The sequence below is a fragment of the Atta cephalotes genome (assembly GCF_000143395.1).
Source record: "Atta cephalotes unplaced genomic scaffold scaffold00001, whole genome shotgun sequence".
Classification (NCBI taxonomy): Eukaryota; Metazoa; Arthropoda; class Insecta; order Hymenoptera; family Formicidae; genus Atta; species Atta cephalotes.
Window position 1 is genome coordinate 6,575,565 of NW_012130065.1, and position 12,134 is coordinate 6,587,698.

General features: G+C 32.1%; 1 protein-coding gene across 1 annotated transcript in view; it reads right to left on the minus strand.

The window, feature by feature from the left end:
- LOC105625859 (transcription factor collier) overlaps window positions 1-11,915 on the minus strand; it is a 92,533-nt gene extending 80,618 nt beyond the window's left edge. The window contains exons 1-2 of the mRNA XM_012207173.1: window positions 11,845-11,915; window positions 2,777-2,930 (exon numbers count right to left, since the gene is read on the minus strand). Coding sequence (XP_012062563.1) covers window positions 2,777-2,930; window positions 11,845-11,915 — 225 coding nt within the window. The remainder of the gene's footprint in view (window positions 1-2,776; window positions 2,931-11,844) is intronic.
- Between the last annotated feature and the right edge of the window lie 219 nt (window positions 11,916-12,134).

The following is a 12,134-nucleotide window of genomic DNA, read 5'->3' on the forward strand; positions in this document are numbered from 1 at the left end:
GAGAGAGAGAGAGAAGGAGGGAAGAGAAAGAGATAGAGAGACTTCCGACAGAGCATCGTCGTTGCACGAATGGAGATCGCTAGAATTCCAGAGGTTACGGTCGGGATTACGTTTCGATAATTTATACGCTCGTGGACCTTGGTCCTCCTCCTCGTGCCGTGCATCTGGATTTCCGCCGTTTGTTTGGTGTACCGTGTATGTCCCGCGTACATACATAGCGTATCATACATAGATCTGATCAATCGAGCCATGATGTAATCGAGCTATGAAGCGCGTAGTGTGCACTAATGTTCTTATGCGCATACATACCGAAGATATGTTATATTTGTGCAAATCCGCGTCTGTTTATCCAGTCCGGTTTCCCAACATAACGATTTCTCTTACATAAGAATAAACGCTGCGTCACACGACGATAATTAACTTCTCCTTAAACAGCTGTACTAATTTACCAATAGAAAGTGGATCTCTAATGATGACTGAGAGTTGACAATCGCGTCCGTTTCCCCGAGAGCACATTTTCGGGGGGAGGGGGGGGAGGAGGAGTCGCGAGATCGTTCTACACGATAACTCCAAGCGAAATTTAAATTCACAGCTGTCTACGATGCTTCTATCATAAATTACCGCGTTATTCATTGTCGATTCATTCATCTGTCACTTCATTCCTGTATAAAATCGTCACAATTAATGTGCATTAAAATGCGCATTAAAGATAATTAAACATCCTTATTAATTTACGTAATACCTTGAAATTATAATTAAATTCGGTGATTGCAGAAAGAAGACAAGTCACATTTATCAAATTTTTCAGTATTAATAGAAAACTTTAATTTTAGTTCCAGTGAAAAAATTAACAAAATTACTTTTGAGAATTTAAATATAATATTCAATATTTTAAAAAAATTTTTGGTTTCTCTCTGAAATGTTTGACAATTAAACAATATAAATGTGACACAAGTATATGAGTAATAGTAAGGTTACAGTTGTTAAACCATAATATTTCAAATAATATATTTATTGTAACAACATTGATAATGACCGAATGTTCTGGTCGAAACGTATGTTTTATTTGATTTGATATTATTTGAAATATTATGCAACTGTAACCTAGCTATTGCTCATATACTTTATCTATTATATATCTTTATATATATTTTACTATACCTTATATCACATTTATATTGTTTACAAGTGAGCTTTAGATATTTAATTTTGATTCATGATGATATTCAATTAAATAAAAAATTTTAATTTCAGGATTCATATCCTTTTTACACTCAACGTTAAACTCATATCATTTCTGAATTAAAGAAACAATAAAAAATTGCATAATATGTTATTACAGATATTTTTTATCTTAAGTTATGTTAAACAATAATTATTCCTTTATGTTAAACAATATGAAACAATTTACAAAAAACAGTTTTAAAAACACTAATTAATAATTAAAATATCTTTTCTGATTATTCTTTGGGTAAGTTGACAGCTATTCGAAAATCTCATCAAAAAAGCTTCTTTTTCATTGCTTCTATTTCATTATGATGGAACGTAGCATTCCATTTTTCCAAATATCGAATCTTGTCTAATCCAGACTCATATCTTTTCTGCTCATTTTTACTGCCTTTTCTATTCATTGCTCATTTTCAATGTTTATTTTAGGCCCTTAGAAGCTTGGGACAAAGCCTCCTTTCTCATTTAAAACATACTTTTTTCAAAATCAATAGAAAGAAAATATTATTTTCGTGTTTCTCTGCTCTTACACAAACAGTTGTATTAATTTTTTTTATTATGATAATTATAAAATAGTTCTATTGTCTTCAAACAATTGTTCAAATGTGATCTTTGTAATAGCATTGTTCCTGTGCCGTTATTACTGACAGCTGTGATAACACTCGGAACAATGAAATTGAACATAAAAAAAATAACTTCGTCACATTTTCATAACCGTGAAGTGATAGATCTTAAAAGCATATGAGCGTAGTGCCCTTTTGTACGGGTATGCTAACGCGTAGCGCGATAAAATGTATAAGCATGACAGAATTCATTCTGCTGCTGTATAATTAGTTGTAGACTGTATCGTCGACAATTATGGTAATTTCTTGTAGAAGCCTCAATATTTCGCGCACGAGTGTCTGGTTAATAAACGCCCGACAGAACGTAATCTCCCATCGAAGGTACGAGGTGAGCATAGGTGGAAGGCGCTCGAAGGGTGCTCTTTATTATTCGTAGGTCATTCGCTTCGCGTGACCACCCTCATGATCCTACATCGCGTCCGTTCATTTCTCACGCGGCCGATGGATTTTCGCTTGTCCGGCTAATTGCCGGAAAAGAGTCGCTGCTATGGATTCTACGGATCATCGATACGCATACGCATACACGCGTAGGCGGTACTGTTTAATATTTGACGCCGGCCCCGATGGAAACGGCAATTATCGAGATAAGCGCGCGCTTGCACGATATTCCCCTGGCGTCATAAAGGGCCTGCTCTCCTTTTTTTCCATCCGATCTCCCCGGAGAGTGGCAGTTAGCGCGAAGCATTGAAATTTCGAACTTAATCATCCGCTATCGTCGCTCATTTCCGCGGATACTCGCGAACTCAGTTGCTTTCGCCATCGTCGCGCGCCGTTCTGAAAGAAAAATATCTTGACGCGATATCTCGAGTTTTTCAAATTCTTTTCTTGCGTCTTTATGTTTTAAATACTTAGTTGTATCACGATCATAAGGACAGTTTACCGAATTGCGTGAAAGTTTCTTCGAATGTAATAGCAGAAATTATTACCTGATCCTTTTCGACGAAGCCCATGAATGACGTCCTTTCGATCTCAATAGGTTGACCGTGTCGATCATAAAGGGCGATTACGAAATGGAAAAAATTGCTCTTCCTCAAGTTACTTGGTGGTTGTTTCTCGAAATGCGCCCGGCCCACGCCAACCCTATAATAGATTAAATATCGCATTTCAGGGAATTGTCATTAACTACATATATATTATTACTACTATATTATGATATAAATCTTATAGCAAACGTTTTAATACAATACAAACATATTGCATCAAATACATAATATGCTCAATAATATATTTTATTGTAAATTATAAGTATAATGACATTGATATGTTAGCGATTAAATTTCAAAAAATCAGCATAAAGAATGAATGGATGTGTCAGATTAAAATAAAAAATGTGAAATCTTCTTGGCTAAATTAAAAAGGTGATAGAGTAAAGATTTTTTTTATAAAAATTTATTTCCAAAAATGAAATATTTCAAAATAAAATCAATATTGCGTAATTTAATATATTGTTTTTATTGCAAATATATGACTGAGTTTACGATTTAATTAATCTTTTATATAAATTTATATATGTGTGTAAAGATAATAGTAGATAAGATTATTTTATTCGAATAAGCGCAAATAATCTTTGAATTTCAACAGTCAGGTGAAATGTTAAGCGATATTCTCTCTGTCGCGAAGTCAAAGAGGCGTATCAGTTCAATCCTTGGGTGCAATAAGAATGCTCAAACCGGCGGAGAGGAAAGACAAACGAGGTCGACCGTGGGGAAGCGCGCAGGTGGTCTCGACGCCTTAAAATCCTATTAAGGTCTCATGTGCCGAGATTAGGCCGCTGGACTCCAATGCCATCTTTGAGTAATGGCACGGAAAGTCCCCTTTTCGAGTATGTTGCTTCGCACAGCCCGCGCGTAGATCTCAGATTCGAATTGATTTTGTAAAACTCAGAGTTTTCCATTCCACTGTATCTACTATTAGGCGAGAGTAAAAAAATTGCGAACACGAGGTAAACGTGAATATATTATTGCATTATATTAGTAATAATCTATCACTTCTCGCATTCAGTGGTAATTTGGTAGTGATATAAGCTTAGTGCCGCACTACAATACGCGACTCCGTAGAACGCATACATCTTTTAAGGTAAATTTTGTTAATAGATTTTCAATGTAGAAAAGAATAGAGAAATTAGAAGTACTTAATAGTAAAAAATTAAATAAAGCTGATTATTATATTTATAATTATATAGAAGTCTTTGTTCAAAAGATATATTGACTTTAAAGTATAAATTATTAACATTTATATATTATCAATATAAAACTATAATTTTGAATAAAAAATAAAATCTAATTCGACATGGTTCCGCGTGGCAGTGGATAACTCTGAACAATAAAGATTTTATTATTTGTAAAAAATTATAGTTTATATTTTAATAAAATATAAATTATTAGATTGAAGCCAAATAACTTAGCTCCTTTGAATAAAGACTTTTATAAGTATAAATAATCGTCGATTTTGTTTAATTTTTTCTTTAGGTGTTTGCAATTGCAAGGTATCAATATAATATCTATTATGAGTCAATAATATTACTAAAATCACGTAAAAGACGTCAAGAAAAAAATCCTAAGACGAATGATATCTATAACATGATAGCTATAACAAAAAAATTATGGCATAACTGATAAGAAATACATAATCTTACACCATAATAACGTAATATAAGATAAGATATAACTTTTATAGAAAAAATAGTAATGAATAATGTAACGAAAAATGTAATGAATAAATAATAGAATAACATTATTAATTTTTTTTTTAATTAGTAATAATTGCAATCTTAATAGTACAATTTATTAGCGATACATTGATATGCATTGGAAATACATTATTCCAGTATTGTGCCAATAAATTGTGCTATTAGGAAAGAATATAATATAAAAATATATATTTATTTACCTGCAATTATTGCCTAATTAAGAACAACAGTAATTAATAATGTCATCTATTATTTATATATTAAATGTAATATAAAACTGACGATGAAATGACGATATATTTATAACGATAATGTATAGTCATAAACATTACATTTATTTTACGTTATTATTTAGTCATTATTTGATATCAAATGAAAAATGACTTTAAATCATCGTTATAATCGACGAGATCTTGGGTTATTAAGTCTGCCCTACTTTTTTATATTACATTTTTTTTATATTAATAATTAGAATAATTATTAGAATAATTATATTATCTGAAAGTTCTATCATAATAGAAAGTCTCTATCTAAATATAGAGATAATTTTATTCACGTATTATTATTAGATACATAAAGTATTATAAAAATATGAATTTTGTCAAACTGCTTATACATTCCAGTGACAATTATAAAAATAATTATTATTATAAAAATAATTACGACATATAATAATAAGAAATTTTTAAATTGATCGTAGAATATATATTGCACTCAATGGTTAAAAATCACCGCCGAGAAATCGTATTATCGGCGTTGGTCTGTGCGATCGTGCCGTCGCGAAACGATAAAACCATCGCACGAGTGCACAGAGCTGCGCGCACGGCCATCAGGGCGGACCCTCGGAGCGGAAAACTGAATCGACTGGACCGAAAATGAATAGCGGCAGTTTTGCAGCACATTTGCGAAATAAATGATGGTATCGGCGGTGCGTTTGTCACGCCAGGTGGTGGGATGCCGAGCCGCCAGCAGGTAGAGAGTAGAAGCGCGGGGTCTCGGCAAAGGGTCGGTTGCAAGGGGTTGCAAAGCGGGCTTTCGGGAACAAACGGGGGACGGCGGATCGCGGTGGAGGACCGAGGGAGGACGCGTTGGGAGAGGAAGGGTAGTGATGTACTGCCCGTGTCGATAATTATCGGTGGCTGATTAACCGGTCGCCGGTTCGCGCCCCATAACTCTCGACGTCCGATTATTTTGCCCCGTTTGCCATGCACCAATTCCTATATAACGCGTAGGCACGTTCTGCCGCACCGTTATATTATCACCCAAAATTCACTGCTGCACACCACCACGCCTTTTCGGGCGACTATCGAGGATTGCGGAAAACCGCGCATACGCGCAGTACATATTGCTAATATGACAATAATGCATATTAGCATTATAGTGGTAATCACAATACCTGGCAAACTCATGTTCAAATTATTTTTAAAAAGAATCGATTTTATACATTTAAATAATATTTGATATATTTTATTGATTGAATTTTAGGCGTTTCTTAATTATAAATTTATTTTAAAATACAATTTAAAAATTTTAGATTTTAAAACAAATTCATAACTATAAAAAAATGTAGAATTTCTCCCTCCTCCTTTTTCTCTTTTCAATGTATTAAACGTAACAATATGTCGTATAACAATATGTTATAATATACACATATTATATAATATGTTATAATATAACAAATAGATATATTATATGAGATAAAAAACAGCACAGATTGTTGGCAAAAGTTGAGATTTATAACAATTGACAATGCAAATTTCCATATTTTAATTCTTAATTCTAAAATTAATTAAAAAAAAATGAAAATAAATCTTAGAAAAGCAATGTAATGTTGTAAGAGTAAAAAATGTAAATTCATGATTTGCCAATTTTGTCCGAATTTTAAACAGTATTGTTATTTTCCTGAAATAATTAAAGAAATTTAAATCGCCGAAAGAGAAGCTATCTTTAAAGAGAAGTTAAAGCAAAAAGAAATAGAAAAATGTTTTTTTTCCACATAAGAATCAAGCCCTGGGAAAAAACATTTTTTTAATCATTTTCCATATTTTTTATTAATTTCTTTCTTTAAAATTCTCTATTTAAAATTTCTCAGAATATAATTAGTAAATAGAGAGAGAGACAATAATATTTCTAAAATTTTAAAACATATTTTATTTTAAAATCTTATTTTAAAAGAATTTAAAGCTTTATATTTTGTTTCTTATCTTTATTAATAACTTTATTAATAACTTTATTAATAACTTGAAGAAGCTTTTTTAAAGAAACATTTTTTTTTGTTAGAAAAATATAACATGTCTTTAAATATGAAACATATGTATTTGCATCAACAAATAAAGTATAAAGTATAAAGTATAAAATATTTTTCTGTGCTAAACATTTTTTTTTAAATGTTTTACTGACTGCAAAGATAGTTACATTGTAGAATAACAAAATTATTAATAATTAGAAATGTTGTTAATTTAAATTTAAGTTTTAATTAATTTAATTTGTTAATTTGTTTATACATATGTATAATTAGAAATAGTATAATTTTAGAAAGAAAAAAATATTTTTCTCCTTATTATTAGGAGTTCTTCTCCTCAAGGCTTCTTTCTTGGGTTTTCCTCGGGTTTTTTCTCTCACAATACTGATTTCAAATATGTTGCATTGAATTAAAACACAATCCATATATATTTTTACTAATCGATTCTTAAATGGGTACTTTTCACGCAATTATTTGTCTTCTAAATTATACGATTTCTAGTGTTTATGAGTTACGTTTCGCAAATACATGCGGATAACGTGCCCTTTATGCGTTTACGTTGACGGCCGTATCCCATCGACCGACGCCGAGGTGATAATTACGGGTTCCATTCGCGTTTACTGTATTCGTGCGTGCAATTTGCCACGTGCGCGCTTTCGGTCTCGCAGATAACACTGCTCGTTCCAGCACCTGCGAATCATTCGACCCTCCGCCACCGCTAATCCACCGCGTGATCATTCTTTCACGTCGACTAAAATGCCTGTGCAGTTTGATTTGATTTCGATTGGATTTCGATCAATCCTGATGATGATATTGGCTAAAACGCGACATGCGTTTAAACGCACAAATGAAAATATGGAATATGAGACCTTTCTCGAATGTGTATGGGGCACATTCGCGATCTCACAAATAAAGATCACAGAAGTTCTTTATTTTATATTTTGATTAGTTAATCCTACAATTCTACAATTAATTCTACAATTACGTAAGAATTAACCAATCGCAATCGAATATTATCTTCATGTTTGACTATGATTGATTAATTCTTACAATTACACTTACGAAATATTATAGAATGGGCTTTATGTGCTATGCAATGTTAAAGTCAGAGCATAGACTTTTACATAAAGCGTAAGAAAATCAATCACAGTCTTTTATTTCATGGAAAGGAAGAAAATAAAGATCTTTGATTGATTCATTTTTTTATGCATTACGCATCATGCGAAACTCTGTGCTTCCACTCTCCTCTTATGCAAAAGTCTGTGTTGCGACCTTAATTATCAAAATGTTGCGCATATAGTTCAAATACGAACACTTACCGGCGAATAAAAAGCGACGCATTCGCGCAGTTTACGAATCATGTGGGTGAAATTACGAAGGAAATTACGTTTTATATCACGTTAGATAATTGCTGGTCGGAACTTTTTCATTTTTACGTAAAATTAATGTGATATCACTTGGATAACAACGTAATCGATGTTTAAATGATGACAAGGCGCGATCTTCGACGTATTTGGAGGAACGCTAGATTGTCGGACAAACTGATCAATGCTACTTATACTTTATACACGAGAGATGCGACCTATGCCATTTGTATGGCATGCATTATGGAATATATGTGGATAATACGATGCTACCGATATGGTTACGAATTCACGGATAAAGCAATCGTAGAGAATTACAATAAATCCGTGGGTAATACGCACCGTCGGGCGTTAGTTATTGCGAGTTAGCCGAAGCGCGCTCTGTTTACGCTCGAGCCCAACGCGATTCATAATGCGCACGGAGATAATGAGCAATTTGTAATATATCCGAATGTAATTTGCTACCAGGGCGCGTTACTGCGAACGTTGTTCAATTTAGCACCGTGTTTCATCGTACCTTTTGCTGCATAAAAATCTATTAGTTATTAACACACTCTGATGCATATATTTTGTAAATATCTCGCATGAGAATACTTGATAGTAAATAATTTTCACATATTTTAATTAAAAGTTGAATATAATATGATTATATGTTATATTAAAGCATATTAACTATTACGTGGTATAGCAAACATTTAATGTTTAGCTTTACGATCGTCTTTAAATTATGACAAGCGTAATATTAAATTGATTATTTTAAAGATTAAAATTAATGTTTTTTATAGAACGTTATTTTATAGAACGTTAGCGTGTATGTTCAATAATATAACGTTTATGTGTATTACGATATGTCTTTGCTGAGATTTTGTTGAAGCGATTACAGTTTTAAAGATCGATAGCAATTTTTCTCACACTCTTTTTCCTTTGTCTCTTATTCATACGAAAGGTCATCGTTTTTCGCTGCGCGACAGCCCTTTCCCTCGAGTGCGATGGTTTACTGCTTCATTAGGTGGATAACTTTTTTAGGGGTTTTTAAAAAGCGCGAGAGTTTATGCCTGTGCTTCGCGGGAGTTTTAAAACAGTTTCGCACACCCCTCCTAGTTGATCTCGATGTAACGCAGTTGTGTGGTATAACTGTTCTTAGTAGCAGGAAACGAAACTTTCCAGCTTGAGTTTCCATGAAGGCGAAAGTTGACGTTTAACATTTTGCGACTCTTAAACTTTTGTAATACAATTATTCAGATTGCCGCAACATTGGTTCAATTAAATTTGTCAAAATATGTATACTCCAAAATTTTGTATTCGATCATTGTATATTTCGCAATAACTGGAGCCATTTATTTGATGGAAGAATTAAGATTCATCAACAACATCATATTTATATAATAATTCTTAAATCTTTTGTATAAATATACAATTTAAAGAAAGTTCTTATCTTTTTTACATATGCTGTAATTTTAATTACTCCAGAAACTAAATGCCACGATTTATGTTTAGTAATCTTTAATTTTAAAATAATCAACGCGTTCTATATAAATTTTTCTTCAACTTTGATAAAATTCATTACGCTTTGATTTTTCAAATGCGGGCTGAATAATATTTGCATAGCGATAACCAATTTTGATTTTATATCAATTTTGATAGCAATAAGAAATGAAATGATGAGACAAATGATGGTGAAAGTAGGGAAAACAGGAAAAGTTTGGAACAAAGCAAATGAGCAAAAGGCACTAAAATTCTCAATTACATTAACTCGATTCCGGTCGGTCCCTGTGTCACAGTGCTTGGAAGAAGGGATTAGTTAGAAAATCACTTGGATTAGCGAATCCCTCAGCTCATCTGATTTACCTTTCCAAATCATTCTGGACATCAAACTATCTTCAAATTCTTTGAGTGACATTGCAAGATAAAGAATGGTATATTATTTCCTACACAAATATAGATACAGATGATTTCAAATGATCACAAAGTATGATTTGAAACGATTAAAAGTTTAGAAAATATAAAGCAATTCGTTTTCATGAAATGAAAATTACAAATGCCAACAAAGAATGTTTACGAATGTCACTCACGCACCTCCAAAAAAAATATTCTGCTAAGCGGGGAATTTCTCTTAGCATTTCCTCTAAGCAAAACATCTTACATTAATCAGGTGCGTGTACTTATAACACGTATTCATCATAAAAATGAGGACACATAAGCTTAAGCATGAGCCATGAGCAAAAATAAATTCCTTTATAGAAAATTCTATTATAATAACTCGAATAGCCTTTTGAAATAAAAGAATATAAACAAAATACTAACGGTATTTGTTAGAAGAAATTTGTCATTTACATTTTCGCTACCGTAGTACGCATACATATCAGTACATGCAAGAATTTTTCTAGCATTGAGAGGATTGCAATCCTAAATCTAGTATAATTATACAAAATTGTTTTTTTTTACTTTATACAGTACCTTCTTAAGGTCATACAAAATATGTATATACAAAATGGAAAATCCTTTGACATTAACACAGAATGCCGTTAAATGGTTAAATGCAGAATATCTTTCTTGGGTTGTGATCTTTTTGTGACAGGTCATGATTTGTAATAAAGAAAAGCGATATAGACAAATCGTTGTATTCTGTGACAAAAAAAATATTTTAAAAATATTTTAAAAGGAAAGAAAATACGCTTTAGATTACTGTTACGAATTGCTTATCCTTTTTTAGTATAATATAACCATGTAATTACTCGTTTTTTAAATAAACTTAATATAATTTACATATTTATGTAAAATCAATTTTTCTTAGACGTTCATAATGTCAAAAATTATTATAATTTTAGTGAAAATGTGTGATTAAAACCATTACACAAAGATATAACTTGCCGTGCGATCCGACGGCAAATACTGTAACAGCGCAGCACAAATATTTCTACAATTTCTATTAAATGTGAGTATATATCTCTGCATTTTAATGTTATCACATTGTTCGCATGTATACTTGATTATTTAAATGAATTAGAAACTAAAATCAAGCATAATAATTATAATTCTGCACAATAAATATTTTGTTTTGTTCGATAAGTAAATAACGAAATGATAGCACATATATAATAGAGTATTTCAAGTAAAAATTTACAGTATATGTTTTACATTTTATGTGTTTTGAAAAATACATTATGTCTTTAAAAATATATATCATTAAAGTATAAAAGCAATATGATATTGAAAAAAAAGATTAAATCACGCAATTATAAATATATTGTTCATCAATTAGCAGAAAGAATATCGCATAAAATGTTTTCTTTTTCTTTTTGAGTTTTCCGTTGAAAGATAAATTATGATATAGATATCTTTTAAGTTAAATAGTTTAAAGAGATAATCCAATTTACATTTAGCTATATATTATATGTATTACGTAAACATTTCTTATAATAAATAAAACTGTAAATATATCATAAATATATCATGACTGTAAATATATCATTAATTAATAATAAGTATATCATCAATGTGAAATTAATTCTTACGCTAATAATAATAAAATTGTATGAAATGAATGTTAAAACTAATCGTAAATATTTTTCCGATAGTGTTTCCGACAACATATATCAAAATTATCTATTATATTTCCGCCAGTAGATATAATCACATATTTCAATCACTCTTTGTTTTCTGTCAAACATGAAGATTATAGTATTTTTCTGTACTCACGTTCCGTTGTCGGCGAGCGCGGGCTGCGGCCAAGCACGTGGCACAGGTTCCTCTTTCAGTATCTGCCTCATATCTTGAGGCGCGAAAACCAACGGTGCTCGCGGATGATGATGAGGCGGCGGGGGTGGTGGTGCCACACTCGCGCTATACAGCTTACGTCCCCAGTGGCCCTCGAGCTCGACGGGACTTCCGCCTCCTGTGGTAGCCCCGGTACCACCTCCTCCGAGTCCGAGCCATGGTGACCCCCCAGCACCCACGATTGTGGAGCTGGGCAGGAGACTGCTCCACTC